At 31.7% G+C, this 26,149-nt stretch overlaps 2 protein-coding genes across 10 annotated transcripts in view; one reads left to right on the forward strand and one right to left on the reverse strand.

The window, feature by feature from the left end:
- Positions 1-26,149, reverse strand: part of LOC127723588 (uncharacterized) — a 60,756-nt gene that overhangs the window by 18,130 nt on the left and 16,477 nt on the right. The window lies entirely within an intron of this gene.
- Positions 1,066-25,932, forward strand: LOC127723591 (uncharacterized). 7 transcript variants are annotated; one of them, XR_007992140.1, is made up of 7 exons: positions 6,589-6,829; positions 10,547-10,620; positions 12,408-12,722; positions 13,400-13,430; positions 15,339-15,395; positions 16,404-16,519; positions 24,251-25,932. XR_007992140.1 is itself a non-coding variant. In XM_052230277.1 (6 exons), exons 1-6 carry the CDS (start codon positions 2,591-2,593, stop codon positions 24,291-24,293), a joined length of 693 nt encoding a protein of 230 aa, XP_052086237.1. In that variant the 5' UTR covers positions 1,067-2,590; the 3' UTR covers positions 24,294-25,932. The 7 variants fall into 7 exon arrangements, 3 of the variants coding, with proteins under 3 accessions (XP_052086238.1, XP_052086237.1, XP_052086236.1); XM_052230277.1 differs by lacking the exons at positions 6,589-6,829; positions 15,339-15,395 and adding an exon at positions 1,067-2,682 and having other exon boundaries at positions 24,229-25,932; XR_007992141.1 differs by lacking the exons at positions 6,589-6,829; positions 15,339-15,395 and adding an exon at positions 1,070-2,682 and having other exon boundaries at positions 12,391-12,722.

The following is a 26,149-nucleotide window of genomic DNA, read 5'->3' on the forward strand; positions in this document are numbered from 1 at the left end:
TTGATGAAAAAGTCGACGTACAATACCGATTTTTGAAAATTAAATGTCAATTTTATGACTTAAAGCAATGTATTGCCGTAAAATTATCAAAGAGTTTTTAAAGTATACTTTCAAGACTTTCTACATCTGATAATAAAAAGGAAACGAAACATTTGTGGGAAAATATGCTCGTATTTATAATTGTAAGTATAGACTCGGCGATCTTTTAACAAGTGATTACCTGCCAACAGTGTTTTTATACGTCTTGTATAACCAGAAACCAGTATATTTCTATGTTAAAGCTAAGCACAAGTGAAAACTTTAAATGAGGAAGTCACATGTTGGTTTAAAAACACTGTAAAACATTAAAGTGGGCTCGAGGGTTTAAATCCATTTGTTTAAATATAGGATTTTCCTTTTTTCTTTTATAAATGAACTTTATCATATACTTGATAGAAAAATGAAACAAAAAAATGGGATCACCGTTCATTTAAGCTCACAATCTACTTCGAAAGAAGCATGCATTTGTATTAAGGTACTTTTTTCTGTTGAAATAATAGGAGAAATAGAGGTATTATCGAAAAAAAAAATGAACTAAATTACAGAAATCGCTTAAATTTTACAATTGTTTAGTTTAAGTACAGCTTATTGGAAAAAAAAAAAAAATGGTCACCAATGAGTTAAAAAAGATAATGCAAACAAAAAAAAAAAAATCATTTTTGCACCAAAGGGAGATCATTTGGAGCTTTATCAATGATACAAACATTTTAAAAGTCATCTGGGGCCAAAACGAAATGATTTTTTGGTTGAAAATACTAATAGTGTAATAAATAAAATTTGCAGTAAAAAAAAAATGTTTGTAATTTTTGCTGAAATTATTGTATCCTCGTTCCAAATCAAATCAACAAATCAAACCAAATGCATCTGTCGATATTAGACCGTATGTATAAGAAAATTCATAAATTAATTTGAGATTAATATATTTAGATAATACCTAGATGATAAGTAATATGACATTGCTAGTATTTGATATATATTTTTTTAAATCATCATAGCTTGTTGTATACGAGTAATCAAAGAGAGATTCTGATGGTAACACAGCTGAGCTTTCATCAATAAAGCCTTAACATTAAAGAATAATAAGTGCTGCATGATACGGGGATGTGTGCAACAATGATTAAGACATGACGGGACAAATTGGACTTCAGACGATTGTTGTAGACCATGTTCGTTGCTTTTTAATGTTTTAAAGATGGTTTTGCTAAGAATTATTGCAGGTATCACATCATCAATAATCTATAAGAGTAAGGCAAAGTTGAGAAGGAACCTACTATACGGACATGCTCACCATGATATTTTTAAATTTTGTAACATATGTTTATTCAAAAACACGCAATATCATCGGTATAAAATTGAGAATGGAAAAGGGGAATATGTCAAAAAGCCAACAACCGACCAAAGAGCAGACAACAGCCGAAGGCCACCAATTGATCTTCAACGAAACGAGAAAATCCCGTACCCAGAGGTGGTCCTCAGCTAGCCCCTAAATAAAATTGTGTACTAGTACAGTGAAAATGGGCGTCACACTAAACTCCAAAACAAATAAATGAACTAAAATTAAAAAAAAATACAAGACTAACAAAGGCCAGAGGCTCCTGACTTGGGACAAGCGCAAAATTGCAAAAAAAATCTTAAATTTTGTGATTTACCAATATCTTAATGAAAACCTGATTTTTACAAATACAAACGGATGTAGAATGAAACCTTAACAAAATTAACATAGATTCACTTCCTGAATCAATATGACCAGCAAAACAACATACTTAAATAAGTTAAATGAGTGAAATCGTCAAGACGACTGTTTATAGGAATTTCCGTTTTAAATAACAATTTTAACATGTGTGTTCATTTGTTCTATTATCTTAAAAACCATGATAATTATATAGAAACCCAGCTACGAAGTAGCCAAAACAGTTAGGTTTTGTTTGTGTTTCAATACTTAGATTAGAGGAATATGGAAATCAATTTGTGCTTTTGTATGTCACTTTAGTTCAATTTCGTCACATGAACTTAAAATATAACTGATGTATTAATGACGCACAAGTCAATAGTTTAACTCATTTTAATATGTAGTCCTGAATCTTTTATTTCAAATTTTATTGCAGAAGGTTGCGCATGTGATCAACAGGTGATTAATTTTCTGAAAAGAAAACAATGTCAATATGTGTTAGAATACGTGTCACTTAGCAAGTTATTTTTAAAACTGTTGCAAAATGGACAATTACTTTTTCCTTTTATAATATTGTTGATTATAAAATTGAGGGCAAAAGAAAAGCAGCCACTCAACCGAAAAAATATAAGGCTGTTGCAAAAATAACTATAAACTAAAAACAGTTACTTTATTTCAGTATCAATATTTGACAAACAATAATAAACGACAGATGTTATTTATAGCTTAGCAAGAAATTCCAAACACTATAAATAGGATTTCGGAAATCAAAGTTTTAAAATAGCTATACTTATCATCCAATGTGTTTGCGTTGACGATTTTGTTCAACAGTCCAACAAACAGGTTTATGAAATTATTTTCTATATTTGTGTGTCTGTAGAAATGTTAGTTTTTCAACACGTGATCATCAGTTTATACACAAATGGACAATTTAACTTGATATTTCTTTTACCATTGATTACAGGTAAAAAAAGGTATGTAAAATATTTTCTCTATTTGTGTGTGTGCAGAAATCTGTTTCAAATCGATTCATCTGGCGCTTAACATTTCACTTCCAAATGTTATTTGAAAAAAATTTAAAACAACACGTTTAATAATTTCATGCGTCCGAAGCGCTTTTTCTGGATTTACCTTCATCAGGAACGCTCAAAGCCAAACATTTGAAATCCGGGGGATGTACAAGTACCGAAACAGTTGAAGAGCTATATGACAAAAATACCTAAAACAAATAGCCAAATTCATCTAAGGTCAACTTTGCCTGAGGGAGTTGAATCCTTAGTTTCTTTATAATTTGAAAATTTATAAACGGACAATTTTGGAAAGGTTTGTTATAAATCATGTCAGTACCGAAGTACTGACTACTGAGCTGATGATACCCTCGGGGACTGATAGTCCACCAGCAGAGGTATCGACCCAGTGATGTAAAAAAATTGAAGACAACACGTTCAATAATTTCATGATTGGATTTACCAGAAAATGCAAACTCTTTATCACACCTAAGAAAGATCGATAAACCCGTTCAATATTATAATTCAAATGCATTAAACTGTAATAGGCCTTTTAAAACTTTGCAAAAATGCTTCACCTTTCCAATATTACCTTGATTCGATGGACTTTTTTTTATCAAAACCAATTTGTTTATTATTGTAATATGTTTCAACAAATGTTCGTTCCATGATTTGATATCGCATTTTAAATCAACTTCTTTTTGTCTATGCTTTCAACACAATATGATGTATCTATAGTTGTTGTGTAATTCAACTCAGAGGTCTGGTCGTTCATATACATGTTAATAACAATTTTCTTTCAATCACAGAAAACAATTTTCAAAAATGATAGCCGACCTGAAAATCCATTTAACTCTTCGTTTCAGTGTTTATTAATCAAATATCACCAAAAAAAAAAAAAAACACCAACAATATATGTTAGGAATTCTTTTTCCTGGAGTCGTTATTTAAGCATAATTTAAGTATTGTTGAGTTGCTTTTGCTTACAAAGTGAGAATTTCAAGGACTATAGATCGTGTTCAATCGAGACCAGTGAACCGTTATATACTACGGTCAAAAATTTGTCTTGAAAGTTACACAATAAAAGTATACTTGGACCGTATTTTTATGACGAATAAATGATTATACATCATTTACCACAACTATGATGAAACATGACATTCTCATTAACATTTGTAAAAGGTAGAAGGTTTTGAGGAATTCCAAGAGACTTATTCTGATTGATTGTCACTCTTTGGTGTCTCCAAACGAGAACAAGCAGTACACTCTATATACACTGTTTATTGTTATTATTAGTGTCGAATAAAGCAATGGTTCAGTTTGTAAAAGGTAGATGTTATGCTGAATACGGGTGTTATTGAATTTAAAGACTTATTCAGATTCTTTCTCATTAAACGAGAACAAGCAATGCACTTTACCATGTAAGGAATATGAAAGTTGTTTTCTATTCGATTGATGTGTTCGAGCTTTTGATTCTGTCAATTGTTAAGGGACTTTCCGTTATTTTGTTGCATTACTTTTTATATACGCTAATAAGTGTAGTTTGCTGTCGAAAAACAAATTGGTCAGTCAACTAATGATTGTCATTATCAACGTGTTTATACTGACATGAGCAACACGACAGGTAACATATGTGGAGCAGTATCTGCTTACCATTTCGGAGCACCTGGGATATCCCTCGTCATTTGGTGGAGTTGATATTGCTTAAGTGTTCTATGTTGTGTTTTGTGTAGTGTAAGTGTTTTGGTCATGTTTTTTTTCCAAATGGCTTTGTCCGGAGTCAGGAGCCTGTAATTTAGTGGTTGTCGTTTGTTTATGTGTTAAATATTTGTTTTTCGTTAATTTCTTGTACATAAATTAGGCCGTTAGTTTTCTCGTTTGAATTGTTTTACATTGTTATTTCGGAGCCATCTATAGCTGACTATGCGGTATGGGCTTTGCGCATTGTTGAAGGCCGTACGGTGACCTATAGTTGTAAATTTCTGTGTCATTTGGACTGTTATGTAGAGTTGTCTCATTGGCAATCTTTTTATATTGTCAGTTTGGTTTCGACTTATGCGTTTGAATATTCGTTCATTTTCTTTCGCTTCTATTTAAGTTTGTTTCGATTTGTTTATTGGAATGATTCAGTAGCATCTAAAAATATTGGACGAGTTTGATTCCACTGAATAGTAAATTGATGAATGACATTGTTTTTTAAATCATAGATATAAAAATTGTCATTCATTCATCAATTGCTTCTAAAACAAACTATGCGAATATAGATTATTGAAATAACTCTTGATATCATTTAGATAAAATTTTGGAAGGTTTGGAAAAATCTGTCGACAGTCCTGAAAGGCATTTAGTCAGTCACTTTCGGTAATCCCGAAAATTGCGACTATGGAAGGTGTTTCAATCAATGCTTTCAAAACTTTATCAATGTTTAGCTTTCTGCATTTGAAACGGTATTATTAACACACATTTTGGGTCCTCAATGCTCTTCAACTTTAAACTTGTTTGGCTTTCTAACTATTTTGATCTAAGCGTCACTGATGAGTCTTATTTACACGAAACGCGTGTCTTGTGTATCGAATTATAAGCCTGGTACCTGTTATAACTATAAGAGCATTAATGTACATCATATTTGTTTTTTCTCCATACCATTGAATGATGCTATGTAGAATTACTCAAAATGATGTAAAGCCTTTTCCTATAATTTGATTGATGATAAATATCTTACTGTAGCTGCAACAATGACATTACCAGAAATTTATTTTGAGAAAAGCCTTCAACAAAGAACGCCACGTCAATTTATGTATGGGGACATACACATTTATTCTTGTATTAAAAACACGGTCTGATAGATTTTTAATCTTAAACTTGAAAAACAATCTAATATTGACTATATTCAGAATCATGAAGTTGTGAAATTTTTGTTTAGATCACTCTCATGAAATTGAGAAAAGACCGTAACGAAAACAATACGGATTTTAAAGCAAGGAAAAAAAAGCAACCACTCATAAAAATATAATGTTGACGCATTATTGATTATGGAATGTCATGTTTCAGAATAGAAACCTTTGTTCGTCCCATTCTTTATAGTTAAGGATGCATTCTTCTGTGGTTTCAGTCTCGTTGAAATGTTGTTCGGAAATATTTTCTTAACTATGTAAAAATATCGTAATCAAACTAAACACTGTGTAATAATTTTGTACTTAAAATAAGTAGTTTCGAGTGTTACAATTTGCAAATTTTATAACCAATCTGGTAAGTGTCAGACAAAATGTTGAGAAAATAGGTGAGGGTACAAAGTTTTTTTCTTTTCAAAATTCTTAGATATGTAATTTTTAAATCATTTTATATGCTATTTGTTCTAAAAAAGATAAAATTCCAAATTGACAGCATGATCAATTTGACACGTAAAAGTTACAAGATGTTATAAAACTTTCTAATATCAACCCAACCTTTTTTCATTTAAATGTTTTCACATTGGTCCAGTCATAAGACCAACAGAACATGTATGAAATTTCGAATAATCATTTGCCGAGAAAAAGATATTTCACTAGTGAGTAGAATTTTTTTCCTCACACCTTTTAAGAAATGTGAAAATATCACAAACGATAGAGAAATAAATGTTTAAAACATAATCTTCAATTTGCATGTTCAGATTAAAAAGCAACCCATTGCTTATCATACCGTCTTCGTCACTTGATGTTTTTTGTCATCTTGTCAAAGTAGTTAAGAACAGGTGAATAACTTTGATAACTAATTAATAAGTTGCAATATATGTTAAATGAAAAGTAGTGTGCGCAAAATACCTCAATTTCAAATACTACTAAACTGTCAAAATCAGCTGTTAACTCAATACTCTAATTTGAAACAGACTATATTTTCTGAAAATGTTAGAAATTAGAAGTCAATCAATACACTCAAGATATGGTACATATGCATACAAATGTGAAAGTAAACAAAAATGGCCTTCTAGTTGACAAGTAGGATCTAGGATAGTTCAAACATTATGAAAGGATAAATATGTATTAAATAGGATGGACTTTTAACATCTGAATTAGCTAATTTATGTTATAACTATGACATATCAGTTCGCGTAATAAGCAACTGTGCAGAAGTGAAAGTAAGTATCACGTAGTTTCGTTAGAAATTGATAAATTTCAAAATTATAAAGAAACTAAGTTTTTAACTCCCTCAGGCAAAGTTGACCTTAAATGAATTTGGCTATTGTTTTAGGTATTTTTGTCATATAGCTCTTCAACTGTTTCGGTACTTATACATCCCCGGATTCAAATGTTTGGCATTGAGCGTTCCCGATGAAGGTAAATCCAGAAAAGCGCTTCGGACACATGCAATTATTAAACGTGTTGGTTTTAATTTTTTTGCAGAATAATATATGCCTGGAAATGAGAATGAAATGAATGAATAAAGTTTGTAATCATAGACTTTCGTTGATGATCTCAACGAGATTTATTTTCTCGCTTCAGCCGGTACGGCGAAAGTGAGAAAAGCAATCGAGTTGAGATGATCAATGATAATCTGTTTATCGCTATTTTCCTTATGATGACGTTATCAATTTCATGCCAATTTCAATAGGAACGCCACGTGCCCCCTTAGTTTCTGGCGATAATCACTCGACTCCGCTGAGAAAGGAAATTATCAGTCGGCAAGATCAAAGGACAATTTCGTAAAATAGCGATAATTAAAATCATACCTTTAACAATCGTGAAACAACACAGCAGAAAACTAAATATGGGTTTATTATCATATTATACACATACAGTCTGTGCAAAAAAAAAGAAGAGATATATACTTGTTATTAACGTCTTTTAAAACTTTGAGAGTGTATGATATTTAGAAAGGTCATTAGGTACCGGTTACCGACATTTCAATGCGAGTAGACCTAATTATCTTTTGAATTTCTGTGTCGATTGCTTGCTGTCCTGTGAAGGAATGTCTGTAATCCTTATTAATCGACCTATTATATTATTGGCTATTGTTGAAGTATTTCAATCACTATTTTCTAACGACCAATACATTGATTGTTCATAGATATAAGATGTGGCATTAGTGCCAACGAGACAACTCTCCATCCAAACAAGTAAAAACAAGTGTTCTTGGTAAATTGTAAGCACGTTCATTTAGTAGTCCATCATGCATTAAATTCATTAATTGATATTATGTTAACAAAAAATGTATTTGTGGGAATATTATCATTATGCTAAGTTAGGCATACCCGTAAAAGACAGTGTACCTGACCTGTACAAGAAATCCCTAACATTTTCAAATGAATACAAATTAAGTTTATCCTGATGCTATCTGATACTGATAGCACATGTCCTTTCATCTGAATATGAACGTTTTCCATGTGATTTTTTTTAAAGCAAAATCAAAATTCTTTGAGCATTTATTTGCACAATTCACCGATATAACAGTTTTTGTGTCAAATATACTTTTATTAACCGCTATTACTTAATAGTTAAGTTATCAATCAAAATTTGTTCACGCATACTGTCAGGAACAAAAAAGTGTTTGTTATATTATAGTTCGTTTCTGTGTGTGTTGCATTTTAGTGTTGTGTTAGTGTTGTGTCGTTGGTCTCCTATTACATTTGATGTGTTTCCCTCAGTTTTAGTTTGTAACCCGGATTGGTTTTTTTCTCAATCGATTTATGAATTTCGAACAGCGGTATACTACTGTTGCCTTTATTTGTTAAGCTAATCCATTTGTCTCAATATGATATTTGGTAACACTTTACGTAACTAAAATATTGAATACAATCGAAGGTATTTCCGCCCGAAACGATATATTGTGATAGGAAAATATTACAATCCGGTTGAAGTTAATATTTCCAGTGCTAGATGATAGCTTATTGTACGCTTATTAAAAAAATGTATAGATTCTATACACTTTTGTTTGAATTAAGGACAATAATCTGTTACTCCCGGTTTGAAAAATTATAATTCCATTATGATGTGATAGACTACCTGACACTGATTCCAAAAATATATGGTTTAGTTATTTTTTCAGTCCAGAAAACATCTACTGTTGGTTTACCCAATGTCACTTCCGGTTGGATATTTCAAGGTCATACGGCTTGCAGCATTATGCAAAAAGTCCTCTGGTTTTATGATGTATAAGTATGAATGTACAGCAAAGGTCAAATTCTACGTCAAATTTACCTATGACCTTGATCTCAATTCCTAGGTCATCAAGAGAGATCTCTTTTCAAGAGAAATAATGTCTCTACTATGTCCTGTTAAAAAATTTAAGCGACATCTTTTGAAACACCAATACAGAAAAAAATAGGCGGAAGAAAGACAAAAATAATAATTAGGACAAAAACAAACGGGTTTTCCACGGAGAAAGGAAAAGACCTTATAAAAAAGAATAAAAACCAGAGAAGAATTGAAGGCCTTTACCCCAAAAACCCCGTATTTTGATTTGAAAATAATAAAATCGAGATTAAAATGTCATTTCTAATGTCAGATGATAGCTAACCGTGCGCTGATTACTTCAGGTTTGAAAAATGCGACTTCCTCTATAATATGGTAGTTTTCTTGACAAAACTGTATAGTTGCATTTACTTTAACATTAAACATATATAAAAAAAAAATCAGCTACCTCTTTTGGTTTGCTTTTTCAAGGTCATATGGTTTGCAACATTATGCAAGAAGTGCCATTGGTTTATCATGTAAACATGTAAAGTTTAAGCCAAGTTCAAAATCTTGAATGAAACATTTACCTATAACCTTGACATATATATCAAGGTCATAAAGTAAGGACCTCAAATCAAAAGACACTATATACGGTTAATGAATTATATCACCATACACCTAATATGAGAGGGAAACAAACTCCCATGTCATGTCAACGTACCCGTTCAACCAAAATTTATGTGATACGACATGTCGCATAAAACAATTTAGTAATGCGTCCTTTCATTTTGACATTACTCAATATTGTTGTTCCATGCATAAAAATACAAATACTGAGGTGAAAAAGATAGACAATCTCGCAATTGTCGTGTATACATCTTTCTTTGCGTACGTATCTTACCGTAAATTATGCACAATTTAACGAGATAAGTTTTACTCTTTTAAACAATTTACCGTGCATTTTTACTCTATTCATTTCTCTATCCATCTAGAACGAGTGTTCGACAAATATTACATCCCACAATCAAAAATAGTTACGTAACAAATAAAGACACAGAAATCCTACCATGTCACTACCTGTAGGTGTTTCGTTTCGTACTGAATATTAGATACTATCGAGTCCATGCATTTTTTTTACCGGGATTTATTTTTCATTTATATGTTTCAGAGTTTAGTGTGATGTCTATTTCGCGGAATTAGTATTATTAGTTACATAGTGTGCTAGTGACCTTATATGATACATATGGGGTCTGTAAACTCCATAAGGGCATATCAAAGTGATCATGTCTTCAATACCTTTAGTATCAAGAACCTACTTCCATTAGTGTATATAAAAACAAATGCCAACAATAACAACTTGTTAGATTCAAATGTGTTTTTTGAATTTATTTCAATCGTTCATCATCAATTTCTTCGTCCGTTGAAACCTTTGAGATTTTTCCTCAACACGGTGTTGTTTTTATAAATGTACATAACACCACTACTAACCCTGTTATGAAATAAGCTCCGCATACTAACCCAATATGGAACCCTACTAACCCAATATGGAAAATACACGGTAGCTTTCAACAAATCATATTCCTAGAAATGTATAGAGGTAAGATAAATATATTTATTTTCTCTCGTAGACAATACTATAATGTTATCTTCGCAACTAACTTGTTTGTATTTGTTTATTGTAGGTCTTCATCAGATATGAATCCATCTGTTTTTTATTTTTATTTTCCCCTGCTGATGCTTATACTGCAATTGGCATGTGAGTTCATAGTTTTGTTTCTAATACGGTCAATTCAGAATGTATTTCGAGGTATTTATAAATGCGAAAATTGAGATTGGGTGAGTAGCGCATTAATATGAAATCACGTTTTGAAAACTCATATATACATTTGTATGCAGATTTCCCTGAAACCGTTCTCTAACTTTTAACCATTCTTTAAAAATTGCAAGTATAATACATGAACTCATTTATTTCTGCATTTGCAGCACAGATACACAGAAAAAAATCATGCTGGAAAATAATGATCGCTTATATTATAATTGCAGAAAGAAACATATTGCTTAATATGCCAGTAGGTCCATCAAGGTCACCATAATTTCGATTTATTTGAATATTTTGTTTTAATCAGTCCAGTTAATTAGATTGTAAGTGGGGGATTTGGGGGGGGGGGGGGGGGTACTAAAAATGGACAACAAATGACTTCCATCCATAGTCGGAATGAGATAAATCTACATAAGATCAAATATCAAATATTTTCAGAAAAATTACATGATCTACATCAACGTAAATTATACATGAACACTGTATTTTGTTTGCAGTGTGTATGGCTACTCGGTAGTTTTCATGTTTACAACAAGCTAAAAAATGTAAGATCAGTACAATTTCTTTAAAGTTCTTTACAATAGAAACATAGCTTTGTTTTCTGCTCTTTGGTCGTGTTTTTGTCTCTTTGACATATTCCCCATTTCCATTCTCAACTTTATTGGTTAACACGTTATTGATTTCATAAACCCTGATCAAACAGAATAAGGTTTTGGTGCTAGGCATGCATCAATCTAATGGTTAAGTAGCTGATAAATATTCTTTAAAATGATATAAAAAGATCTATCGTTACTGTTTGAGATTTCATTCCATATATGTATTACATAATGCTACATTTTGATTCATTTGTATTTCTGATAAATATGATTTATAATAACATATTGATGGCAAGTTAAAATATGTTGCTATGTAACCAAAAATCATACTAACAAACAGCAGTTTAAAAATGATAATAACATACAAATTTGTATTTTGTAAAAAACTTGTATACCTATTCTAATGAAATTATAAAAATCAATTGATTTGAAGAGGGGACCAAATAATCGGTCATAAATGTACCTTGTACTTTGATGCATTTAAGTTTTGTATAATGCATAACGTATGCAAAAACATCATCAGCTTGGAAACAAGATGTCAGGTTACTGAATATCAATAAAATTCGATTTTATGTAGTTATCAAAGGTACCAGGCTTATTATTTAATACGTCAGACGCGCGTTTCGTCTACATAAGACTCATCAGTGACGCTCAGATCAAAATAGTTATTTAGCCAAACAAGTACAAAGTTGAAGAGCATTGAGGACCCAAAATTCCGAAAGGTTGTGTTAAATACAGCTACGGTAATCTATACCTGGGATAAGAAAATCCCTAGTATTTCGAAATTCATACTTTTGTAAACAGGAAATTTATAAAATGACCACATAATTGATATTCATGTCAACACCGAAGTGCCGACTACTGGGATGGTGATACCCTCGGTGACGAAACATCCACCAGCAGTGGCATCGACCCAGTGGTGTAAATAGAAAATAAGACTCATCAGTGACGCTCAGATCGAAAAAGTTACTAAGCCAAACAAGTACAAAGTTGAGGAGCATTGAGGACCCAAAATTCCAAAAGGTTGTGTCAAATACGGCTAAGATAATCTATGATACTATACATTCTACGTTCTAGAAAGTAGGAGCACTCTTACTTTATTTGTATACAGTTCGACACTACTTGTAGATTCATTAAGATGGAAAGTAGAACACAAAGTGACTGACTATGGACAAAACTTAATATTGTTATGCAGCGTGTCTAACAGTTGTTTGAAAGATGCAGGATGGTATTTATGGACTCCTACAAAACGCACAATTTTTAAAGACGTCAAAACTACTAGTTTATCAGCTCCACCGAAGTATTCAGGATATGTTCGAACAGATGGTTTTACTCTTATCATAAAGAATCTTACACTAGCTGATATGAACGTTAGTTACTCTTGTGATTATGGATTGCAGTTAGGAGACAATATAGTTTTACACAAAGATGATGTTTTCAAAAGTATGTAAAATAAATATATTGACCATCTCTTTTCATTAATCCATTTTGAATGTCCTTCCAATTTTCTAACTCACTCGTTCAATGGAATGAATACGAAGTCGAAAACTGTTATACACTCTAATAATTTGACATGTCAAAAACTTGTTTTAACATATTAATATTATTCCTGCGCACGAAAGAAGTTAATCAAAAAAGGCAAGCAATGGATCCTTTGGTTAAATATATGAAAGTGATTTGCATTTAAACAGAAATTGGGATCGCAAAAAAAAACCCCCGAAATCCATGTCACATCTGTCATACTTCTGCACATTCCTTATTTGTCCTTTTTTCCTTCTATTTGACATACGTTTCAAATCACTTAAAAACAATGCTAAGAAAACCTTCAAAGACAGGAAGAATTTTCAATGACTCAAAGCTTTACACGTTTTTATGTGACATCTCGATGTCCATTATATAATGACGAATTGAATAGCGATTATAACACTTATATTTGAGAAATATGCGTTTCGCAAATCAATAAATCGCGAAAGAAATAATAACAAACAGATGTAAGAACAACACACATTTAATAATTTCATTATACCTGATGATCTCTGATTCACTATAATATATTGAACCCATATACATGGATTGTTTTCATTAAATTCAAAAGTGCATGTATTCTTTGATTTGTTTAGATGACAGATCTGGACTAAGTATCAATGTACTGTAAGTACTTTATTTTAAGTATCAGTGTATTATTAATTCTTTATTTCAAGTATCAGTGTATTTAAAAAAGAGGGACGAAAGATACCAGAGGGACAGTCAAACTCATAGATCGAAAACAAACTGACAACGCCATGGCCAAAAATAAAAAGACAAACAGACAAATAATAGTACAGATGAAACAACATAGAAAACCAAAGACTAAGCAACACGAACCCCCTCAAAAACTGGGGGTGATCTCAGGTGCTCCGGAAGGGTAAGCATATCTTGCTCTACATGTGGCACCCGTCGTGTTGCTTATGTTATTACAAATCCGGTAAAAAGTCTAATTCGGTAAGTCACATTCGTGAAAAAGGAGGGTATTGTAGTTACGACATAAGGAACATATCCGATATGATCTGTGAAACGGTTATTCCATAACGGTCAACCAACTCGTGATGGCGTCCGTAAAATTTACGAAGGGATGACTTCAACTTCACCATTTGGAACTCTTGGTTTTATAGCTTCCTTGTGAGCAGCAATCCTCTATCAAGGAAATCATGATAGGAAACACAAGCCCGGGAATATCGTATCAATTGGGAGATATATACTCCGTATGCAGGCGCTGCTGGAATGTTGCTAAATAAAAATGGAAAGTTCACAATTGGGAAGCTGAAATCATCACTTTTGTCGTAAAGTTTTGTTTTCAACCGACCCTCATTGTCAATTTCTAGATGTAAGTCAAGATATGAGGCAGACTTAACTGTATCTGTAGTATCCTTTATCTCTAGTTCGATGGGATAGATTCGTTCAACATAGTCACCAAATTTTGTATTATTTAGTGAGAGAACATCATCTATATAGCGGAACGTAGAGTTCAAGGATATAGCTAACTTCTTATCTTTCTTCCTAGTAAGTTCCTGTATGAAGTCAGCCTCATTATAATAAAGAAACAAGTACTTTATTTTCAGAAAAACGAGCTGCAACTAATGAGAATTGCTCACGCATCCGGAGCACCTGACAAATCCCGCGGTTCTAAGTTTATAAGTATTCTATGTTTCGTCTTGTAAAACTATTCATTTGTTATTGTCATTTTGAATTTTTCTCAAGACGTGAACAGTCAAGGCCATTGCTTTAGGTAGATTAACTTTTCCCCCATTATCTTAGATTGAACAATAGCAGTACACTATCAGACTAGTTCTTTGCCTTAATCTGCATATTGTTAGACAGATTTGCAATTTATCTGTAGGACTGTTTATTTGTATAAAGAAAATGAGTGATTTATCGCATCATTTGAAATGTTTCAAAAGTTAACAAATATTGGTGTATCTTAGAATAAAATTTTCAACTCAGCCATTTAAGGGGAGTTAAAATTTTTAACAAAAGAGGTATATTGGAATAATAGTGAACGTTTTATTATTTCTAATTGTAGCAAGAACACACGTTTGGTGACCCCATTTTTCTTAAATTTTCTTAAAGCCTATTATTAAACCTATCTTCTCATATTTTGTTTTCACTTTATTTTATAATTTCTTTTAATACACAGAACTGGTTTTTTTTTTAACAATGAATGAAAATGTCGGCAATTTTGCATGACTTGTAGTTTGAAAAAAAGCACGGTGACCAATAACTTTTATTTTATTTAAAAAAAAAAAAGCTAAGTTAAATTTTTTTCGCAAAGTATAAGAAAATTCTATCTATGGAAATATATACCGATGACATGCTATAAACAAGAAAATATCTAAATTATCTATAAAAATAAATTATGAAAACGAGGCTATTTCAAGATATTACTTATATAAGAAACTTTATAAATTTTATTTCATAGGTGTCTTTTCAAACAGATTATACTAACTTTAACAAATTTCCACAGTCCTCTGGTTATCCTTACTGCTTTTCTGACTAACTTATATTTCAAATCGACTCTTATAGGTCAAAGATCGATCTCCTAGGACTATTGTTATATCATTTTCTTTTGAAAACTTGAAGGTAGGCATATATAAATTGAAAGACACTTGTATTTTATTAAGACTTGAAGTTATTCATAATGTGTAATCCAAAACAACTACCTAGTATGTTCCTTAAATAATTAGTCAAAAATGTATGAAATAACTTAATTAAGAAATAGTTTTGTCATTATTTTTTGAGTAACCTTAAATCTCCATATTTCTCTCAAATTTCGTCTATTCCAATATGTTAAACTAGCTGCTATTAATTGACATGGAGGATTTTAACATTTTAAGCTTTGCAATCCAGTTTTAATATATTAACTAATGTTTCTAAAATAAAATCTTTGTACAAGTTTGCAGACACGTCCGGTCAGAATGGGGACGTTAAATCGTGTTAAGAGAGTGCATCGCTCTTTACACGTTAAGAACCATTGCAACAACTCTTAAAGGTGTCTGTTGGTTGCTTATTGCAAGTCAAAATTGCATGCATAAAATATTTGCCACTGAACGTTAAGCAACCAACAACCAATCAACCAATTAGATAAAATCTTCGGATGAATTTCCATCACGATCAAATTAAATATGCCATTAATTAAATTGAGAATGGAAATAGGGAATGTGTCAAAGAGACAACAACCCGACCAAATAGCAGAAACAGCCGAAGGTCAACAATGGGTCTTCAACAAAGTACGAAACTCCCGCTTTTAGAGGTGGGCTTCAGCTAGCCCCTTAACAAAAATGTTTACTAGTACTGCTAATATGGACGTCACACTAAACTCCAAAATATCAATATACACTATTTATTCAGTTTTCAAAGAACAGGCCTGCATTTGTTGCAATATCTGCTGGATCTATTTCAAATCTGTTTCTGAACTCAAAAAAAGAGGGATCTTAATAGTTCCCGTCATACACAATGTGAATCAATTCGAACTTATTACAAAATAATCAACAAAAACAATAGAATAGAGAATTCATCTGTTCCTATTATCATTATTAACATTTACATTTCTTCTACTTCAATAAATTGTTAAAATATTACTTTTCTCAGCGTTCTGATAATTACTGGAGGCTCTGTCCTGACCATTTTTCTGTTAGCAGTTGTCATTTGTATGTGTTCTAGAACGCTATCATATGAACAGGTTGAAACAGACGACCCGTTTAAAGGTAAACTAATTAAATTTTTTCAACAAATGTCAATAAAACTCAGTTCCATTGGATCTTATGATTTAGATATTTGCGTTTTATGCGTTTATTTGGAAAGTTATCACTTTTATTAACATTGTAGCATAAATCAGGGCTTCATTGTCGTGTTAAGACAGACAAGAGCATAGGAGGAATATTGTTGCTATGAAAAAATAAGCAGTGATTGTAATACATGACGCAGATAATTTTTCATTGACAGAAATGAAAGGAGCCTAATCCTTATATCGGTGTCACTTAGGTCAATTAATACGTCAAATTTCCCATTAAAAATATTCTATGTCTAAGTGTTTAACTCACGAAGTGTCACAGTCAATGCATACATTGAGTTAAAAGTGTTTGATAGAAAAAAAAACCAATCAATACCGTTAACAATTTTAATCTGACAGGAACTATATCCGCTACAAAAGCTCAAAAGTCTGAAAAGTCCAAAAACCTGATAATAAATTGTTCAAATAAGGCCTTCGAAAATAGTGGAATTAATTACTTTTGGAGTGTCAAGAACTCGTTGGAAGTACTTGATAAATTACATGCATATATTGGTGATTTTGAATCTGTTCAAAGTTTTGATTTTTCTACCCTATATACCACATTGCCTCACATTCTCATTAAGAAAAAATTCACACACCTAATTAAATGGGCATTTAAAAAGTCAGAATGTGAATATATATGTTCAAACTCTTTTAGGTCATTTTTTAGTAGCAATAAACAAAAAAACTATGTCAATTGGACATGCTTTGATACTATATATGCCCTTGAATTTTTACTAGATAACATTTTTGTTCGCTTTGGAGATTCCGTATATCGTCAGGTTATCGGAATTTCAATGGGGACTAACTGTGCACCACTTATTGCGGACCTTTTTTGTATTGCTATGAGTTACAATTTATGACAAAAATCAGCAAAGACCCATCGAAACAACATCTGATACACAAATTTAATAATACTTTTAGATATTTGGATGATATTTTGGCTCTCAATAATGACGACTTCAGTATGTATACTAAAGAAATTTATCCTGTTGAACTTACTTTAAATAAAGCTAATACTAACAATGACCACTGCCCTTTCCTCGATCTTGATATCTATATCATTAATGGAAAGCTTAATACTAAAATATATGATAAAAGAGATGATTTTTCATTTCCTATCGTTAATTATCCATTTTTAGATGGTAACGTTCCCTTGTCAACATCTTACGGTGTTTATATATCTCAACTTGTACGATTCGCTCGTGTATGTAACAATGTTTTAGATTTTAACGAGAGAAATTTATGTATTACGGAAAAATTATTACACCAGGGTTTTCGATATCACAAACTAGTCAAAACATTTACTAAATTTTATCATCGGTATAAGGACATCATTCGTAAATATAGCTCAACATGCAGACTTCTTATACGTTCAGGTATTTCACATCCAATTTTTTATGGAAATATTCTTTATAAAGCACAAAAATGTCAGTATTCACCTCTGAAGCTAACAAAACCTTTAAATAGACTCATTAAAGATTGCATATTTTGGCGTTAATATTGATTCACTTATAGGGTCTTTGCATCGGCACTAAACACATTTATTTAAAAACCAGTTGTTGATATGACACGGGTTATGTTCTTCTCATATATGTTATGATGGTATGATACTAATCCCCTAACGGGAAGGATTGTGCCTGATATTCATATGATGAAGACATAATCTTTCAATCAGTTTAATTGAAGTCTGGAGCTGGCATGTCAGTTAACTGCTAGTAGTCTGTTGTTATTTATGTATTATTGTCATTTTGTTTATTTTCTTTGGTTACATCTTCTGACATCAGACTCGGACTTCTCTTGAACTGAATTTTAATGTGCGTATTGTTATGCGTTTACTTTTCTACATTGGCTAGAGGTATAGGGGGAGGGTTGAGATCTCATAAACATGTTTAACCCCGCCGCATTTTTGCGCCTGTCCCAAGTCAGGAGCCTCTAGCCTTTGTTAGTCTTGTATTATTTTTAATTTTAGTTTCTTGTGTACAATTTGGAGTTTAGTATGGCGTTCATTATCACTGAACTAGTATATATATTTGTTTAGGGGCCAGCTGAAGGACGCCTCCGGGTGCGGGAATTTCTCGCTGCATTGAAGACCTGTTGGTGACCTTCTGCTGTTGTCTGTTCTATGGTCAGGTTGTTGTCTCTTTGACACATTCCCCATTTCCATTCTCAATTTTAATTGTTGTCTCAAATTGCATGAACAATTACTCGACATTCTCCAAGAGCATATCTTGTGTCGTAATTTGTCTTGACAATTTCTGATTTATATTAAATTATTAAGAAATTTACTCCACATATTATCGACATTCATTATATGGTCTTAACATTTCTTGACAAATTCTCGACATTTGAAGACTGTCTTGAAATTTGTCGACAGGTTCTCGACATTTTTTTTTATTTCTCAGTATGGCTTCACATATTCTGGACATTTGAATGATGTCTTCAATCTACTTGACAATTCCGAGCTTTACAATCATGGCCAATATACATGATCAATCTTTATATGTATTTCTCTTAATAGAATATACAGTTTTTTCAAGTTACAACAAAAACGAAAATTGGGCATGTAAATAATTTTATAATTAGAAATTTGGGAAAAATGAAAATTTTTATAAATACAAATATAGGTTCGAAAATCTTAACAAATACAAATGTGAGTATGTTGATATAAACCAAATTAAAGGTGGTTTTGTCAATGATTAAAAATGTTGATTTATAAATCTTATACATAATTGACACACTATACTGTAGACACATTTCATTTTTTATGAATAACGATCAATGTTAATATGGTAAATAAACAGTTATTGTACCAAAATGTTGCCTTTATATAATAATCAATGTATTATTCATGTTATTGTATCATAATTCATCTAAGTTTAGTTGAGCGATAATAGAATTGAGTATACAACAGCAATAGAAAGTATTAAAACTGTCAGGAATGTGTCTGTACACAATTCAAGCATAATTCATACTGTCGAGATAGTGTCGAGTCATTTTCAAAACCGTCAAAAATGTGTCGAGATATGTTCAAACAGCTTTACGACTGTCAAGAATGTGTCAAGACAAATTCAGACATCATTAAGAATGTCAAGAATATCTCAATTCTGATCGAGACAAATTTCAGACAGTCGAGAATTTGTCGAGACTTATCAAGGCACTGATCAGATGATAAAAAGTGTTTGAGACAATGTTAATACTGTCAACACATTTGTCAAGTATAATCGAATCACTATTTAAGACTTTGTCAAGATTTTTTACAAAAATTGCAGACAAAGATATGATGTCGAGTAAAAATTAATGTAAATTCAGAAAAGAATTGGTCTTTTCAGACTATGTTGTAATTAGATCTTTGAGTATAGTTTACATTGGCACTAATATCGATTTTGTCATCAGCAAATTAAAACATAACTAAACTTGTATTATTTTCAAACGGGATCTATAAAGACATACCCACGTTCGTTTTTATCTACTTTTTCGTACTAGGAACATCAAAATTATTTATTTTGTAAAACTATTGCCTTTCTCCATTTAAAATTATTTTCATTTACCTGTGAATAGTATTGTGGTAAATGGCAGTTTTTATTCAAGGTTGTTGTTTTTCTGACTTTTCACAGCGGTTTGATATTGATACTTGAATTATTCATCCATTAGTTTATTGATTTTGTATTTACATTGTATCAAATTTATTCGTTCAGTGTTTTGATAGAGTAAAACTATTTCAATTGATATTTTATAGTGTGTCTTTATATGTTGTGATGTTACACTGTTGTTTCAGATAAGGGTGAAGGTTTGTTACCATTAAAACATTTAAACCCGCTGAAATAGTTTGTATCTGTCATGAATCTGATGTTCAGTAGTTGTCGTTTGTTGATGTGGTTCATAAGTGTTTCGTTTCTCGTTTTTTATTTAGATTAGACCGTTGGTTTTCCCGTTTGAATGGTTTTACACTAGCCATTTTTAGGGCCCTTTATAGCTTCCTGTTCGGTATGAGCGAAGACTCCCTGTTGAAGACCGTTCTTAGACCTATAATGGTTTACTTTATTAATTGTGTCTTGGACACGTTTGCATTTTAGTTGTTTTTTTTCTTTTTTGCATGCGTTTACAGTTTTTTTTCGACGGAGAAGTTCTGAATGCTCTCTTTGTATTTTCTATTGTTTTATATTAAGATGATATGACACGGGTTATGTTCTTCTCATATATGTTATGATGGTATGATACTAATCCCCTAACGGGAAGGATTGTGCCTGATATTCATATGATGAAGACATAATCTTTCAATCAGTTTAATTGAAGTCTGGAGCTGGCATGTCAGTTAACTGCTAGTAGTCTGTTGTTATTTATGTATTATTGTCATTTTGTTTATTTTCTTTGGTTACATCTTCTGACATCAGACTCGGACTTCTCTTGAACTGAATTTTAATGTGCGTATTGTTATGCGTTTACTTTTCTACATTGGCTAGAGGTATAGGGGGAGGGTTGAGATCTCATAAACATGTTTAACCCCGCCGCATTTTGCGCCTGTCCCAAGTCAGGAGCCTCTAGCCTTTGTTAGTCTTGTATTATTTTTAATTTTAGTTTCTTGTGTACAATTTGGAGTTTAGTATGGCGTTCATTATCACTGAACTAGTATATATATTTGTTTAGGGGCCAGGTGAAGGACGCCTCCGGGTGCGGGAATTTCTCGCTGCATTGAAGACCTGTTGGTGACCTTCTGCTGTTGTCTGTTCTATGGTCAGGTTGTTGTCTCTTTGACACATTCCCCATTTCCATTCTCAATTTTAATTGTTGTCTCAAATTGCATGAACAATTACTCGACATTCTCCAAGAGCATATCTTGTGTCGTAATTTGTCTTGACAATTTCTGATTTATATTAAATTATTAAGAAATTTACCCCACATATTATCGACATTCATTATATGGTCTTAACATTTCTTGACAAATTCTCGACATTTGAAGACTGCCTTGAAATTTGTCGACAGGTTCTCGACATTTTTTTTATTTCTCAGTATGGCTTCACATATTCTGGACATTTGAATGATGTCTTCAATCTACTTGACAATTCCGAGCATTACAATCATGGCCAATATACATGATCAATCTTTATATGTATTTCTCTTAATAGAATATACAGTTTTTTCAAGTTACAACAAAAACGAAAATTGGGCATGTAAATAATTTTATAATTAGAAATTTGGGAAAATGAAAATTTTTATAAATACAAATATAGGTTCGAAAATCTTAACAAATACAAATGTGAGTATGTTGATATAAACCAAATTAAAGGTGGTTTTGTCAATGATTAAAAATGTTGATTTATAAATCTTATACATAATTGACACACTATACTGTAGACACATTTCATTTTTTATGAATAACGATCAATGTTAATATGGTAAATAAACAGTTATTGTACCAAAATGTTGCCTTTATATAATAATCAATGTATTATTCATGTTATTGTATCATAATTCATCTAAGTTTAGTTGAGCGATAATAGAATTGAGTATACAACAGCAATAGAAAGTATTAAAACTGTCAGGAATGTGTCTGTACACAATTCAAGCATAATTCATACTGTCGAGATAGTGTCGAGTCATTTTCAAAACCGTCAAAAATGTGTCGAGATATGTTCAAACAGCTTTACGACTGTCAAGAATGTGTCAAGACAAATTCAGACATCATTAAGAATGTCAAGAATATCTCAATTCTGATCGAGACAAATTTCAGACAGTCGAGAATTTGTCGAGACTTATCAAGGCACTGATCAGATGATAAAAAGTGTTTGAGACAATGTTAATACTGTCAACACATTTGTCAAGTATAATCGAATCACTATTTAAGACTTTGTCAAGATTTTTTACAAAAATTGCAGACAAAGATATGATGTCGAGTAAAAATTAATGTAAATTCAGAAAAGAATTGGTCTTTTCAGACTATGTTGTAATTAGATCTTTGAGTATAGTTTACATTGGCACTAATATCGATTTTGTCATCAGCAAATTAAAACATAACTAAACTTGTATTATTTTCAAACGGGATCTATAAAGACATACCCACGTTCGTTTTTATCTACTTTTTCGTACTAGGAACATCAAAATTATTTATTTTGTAAAACTATTGCCTTTCTCCATTTAAAATTATTTTCACTTACCTGTGAATAGTATTGTGGTAAATGGCAGTTTTTATTCAAGGTTGTTGTTTTTCTGACTTTTCACAGCGGTTTGATATTGATACTTGAATTATTCATCCATTAGTTTATTGATTTTGTATTTACATTGTATCAAATTTATTCGTTCAGTGTTTTGATAGAGTAAAACCATTTCAATTGATATTTTATAGTGTGTCTTTATATGTTGTGATGTTACACTGTTGTTTCAGATAAGGGTGAAGGTTTGTTACCATTAAAACATTTAAACCCGCTGAAATAGTTTGTATCTGTCATGAATCTGATGTTCAGTAGTTGTCGTTTGTTGATGTGGTTCATAAGTGTTTCGTTTCTCGTTTTTTATTTAGATTAGACCGTTGGTTTTCCCGTTTGAATGGTTTTACACTAGCCATTTTTAGGGCCCTTTATAGCTTCCTGTTCGGTATGAGCGAAGACTCCCTGTTGAAGACCGTTCTTAGACCTATAATGGTTTACTTTATTAATTGTGTCTTGGACACGTTTGCATTTTAGTTGTTTTTTTTCTTTTTTGCATGCGTTTACAGTTTTTTTTCGACGGAGAAGTTCTGAATGCTCTCTTTGTATTTTCTATTGTTTTATATTAAGATGATGGTTGACATTTTATGAAAAGAAAACAGTAATATTTGACAGTCAAGATAAATATCTGACAAAAATTATGAAGTTTGTTTCGCAACCTCAATTATAAACTGTAAACAATATATACTAATGACCAAAACAAAACAAAAAAGATTGATATCTATTAAATGATTCATAAATATTCAATATATTGCATGACTTGTTATTTGTTATTTTTTTTATTTAACTTAAACTCTTCTCTTGAGAACGTTTGATACATTAATGAAAAGAGACCAAGAATTGAATTTTGTTTTTGTCAATACAAGGGACTTGCATTATACACTTCTCAAGTCAATTAAATCGAATGTGTGTTAAGGTTCTACCTGGCATTTAGCAAATACTTGTGTCGAATCGTTAAGAAACAAAGATATCGTTTAAAATTACAATATGCATCAGAGGTAGAAATACCAAGGGCACAGTGAATATGATATAGCAAATAAATACACATACGAACAAAAGGAAAGTGAAAAATAATCAATCAGTAGTCGTTAAAGAACTACAGCTAAATGCGCTACGATAGCATACAATGAGTGATATCATGTCCAGTTTGACACTTATAATCGTGGATTGGAATATATGGGTATTCAGCTTTAGATGCAACATGCAGAAGATAAAACGGGAATTCATTGCATGTAGTAAGAATAATTCGGTTGGAAATGGGAACAAGTCTTTTTCCAAATGTTACCTTCTGAACAAGCGTGCTGACCCAATTCCAAACAAAATTTTACTATATTACCTTCCATTTTTTCATGGTATCAGAAAATTTCTATTTGATTCAATAAAGTTGCCGTTGATGTTTGCTTCAGTTTAGTAATAACTAAATTTAAAGTTTATTTTATAGGTGTATGTTTTGTGAATTTCAGGAAAAACAGACGGCATTGGTACAAACAAGTTCATCATATATAACGAATATTGTACGCAGATTGAAGTTTCATTTGTATCTTCTCAACCACAAAAACGCACTGATACAAGTCTCGTGAAATTCGGATATTTGGAAGTGCGCCCAAAACGTACAACAAGAGGAATGAATAATGCTGACATTGAAAGCGGCCAAAACTATGAACTCATATTGAAGAAACCTTTCATAGGTTGTAATGTTCGCGTAAAGTATACACGATACTTTCTACATTATTTTCCCTATCCATGGTACGGACGAATCAGTCTTCAACACATAAGAGGAAATAAAATGGTCTTCACGAAGAAAGGCAAACTAGAATATAAGAGATAAAAGAATAAATCAGCAACAATAACGCTTCAACTTGCAGAACGTTTCAAGGCTAACTCTTGAATTGAATATAAATAAATTGGTACACTAAATTCTCAATAAAGTTTAAGCAGTGTTCGAAAAATATACATTTCAGCAAACATCAAACAGGAATAATGCTTGGCAACATTGATTTACGTGATGTGTCTTTTAATGTTGAGTAGTAGTACAATATATAAGTCTGCCAAAATACAAAAGTGTGATATTTCTATATCAACTAGTACTAAGAAAAATCGTAAAATATATAAGTTAGAAAAACAATGACATGAATGATGAATAAAAATAAATCTGAAAATCAGAATCTCAACAATTATGTATAACATATTTAGTTTATAGAAAAATATACTTTACCCATTTTGGAGAGAAAGTAAGTTATCGTTTGCAGACATTCACATTGTATAAATTAATATAGGATACAGTAGTATACCGATGTTCTAAGGTCATACATCGATTGAGAGAAAACAAATCCGGGTTACAAACTAATTAGGTGTGCAATTAACTTAGAAATCCTAACTGTACAAGTTAATTTCACATGTTTCAGTAAATGAAATCCATATCAAAGACACGTATGGTATTGTATTCATATATCAAAGTGATGGCACTTTCTTTTCCAATGATTTCCTTCATCGTCTATAGGAAACGTGTCTAGAAAGATAAACAAACGGGATTGAAAAGAAGATCACACTGGCTAAGACGTTTTGGAACATTGTTTTTTTTCAATTGCAACCTGAGCATATAAAACTGTACAGAAATATACTCCCATTTAATTACGAACTTCCAGTACTATTTTTGGACAACTGCTTAATCATATGCAGTGACCTGAACAATGACATAGTTCGTTGAAATGCAACAACCACACAGTGCAAATGCAAAGGAAGACCCATGATGACAATAAAAGTAAACATGTATGGAATTAGAATAGTGTTGAAATAATTATACAGCAACACAACTGTCAAAAAGAGGCGAAACATACCAAAGGGACCTTCAAAGCCATAAGTAGAAAATACACTGACAACGCAATGTCTAAACAAGAAATTAACCAATAGACAAACAATAGAACACAAAACACAACATACAAAACCAAAGACTAAGCAACACGAACTCCACCAAAATCTGGTGGTGATCTCAGGAGCTTCGGAAGGGTGATCAGATCCTGGTCCACATGTGGCACCCGTAGTGTTGGTACAAACCCGGTAAAAATCGTTGAAGTAACAAATAGGAACACATTGAAAGTATATGAAAGACCGATGATAACCAAATAAAAGATTTTGATTGTTGTTAGTTATACCTTATAGGTTCATAATAGGTGTAAAAAAAGACTTCTCGTGTAAACAATGAAGAACTTAATAATTAAAAGGTAATGATATTCATAACAAAACATAGAGTTATGCATCATTATTGAACGATTTCTTACAACAAGCTGCAATCACATTGTGGTTGCTAAAAAGTAAACAAAAAAAATACTGAACTCAAAAATCAAAAAATTCAAAAAGGAAAG

Source organism: Mytilus californianus, unplaced genomic scaffold, assembly GCF_021869535.1.
Source record: "Mytilus californianus isolate M0D057914Y unplaced genomic scaffold, xbMytCali1.0.p SCAF_13, whole genome shotgun sequence".
Taxonomy (NCBI): domain Eukaryota; kingdom Metazoa; phylum Mollusca; class Bivalvia; order Mytilida; family Mytilidae; genus Mytilus; species Mytilus californianus.

Excerpts from the sequence above, each read along its gene's own strand:
- LOC127723591 (XM_052230276.1), top strand. The coding sequence starts at position 2,591 with ATGTTAGTTTTTCAACACGTGATCATCAGTTTATACACAAATGGACAA. Across the intron at positions 2,683-10,546 it reads TTGATTACAGGTAAAAAAAG|GTCTTCATCAGATATGAATC; the intron begins GTATGTAAAATA and ends TGTTTATTGTAG. Across the intron at positions 12,723-13,399 it reads CAAAGATGATGTTTTCAAAA|ATGACAGATCTGGACTAAGT; the intron begins GTATGTAAAATA and ends TGATTTGTTTAG.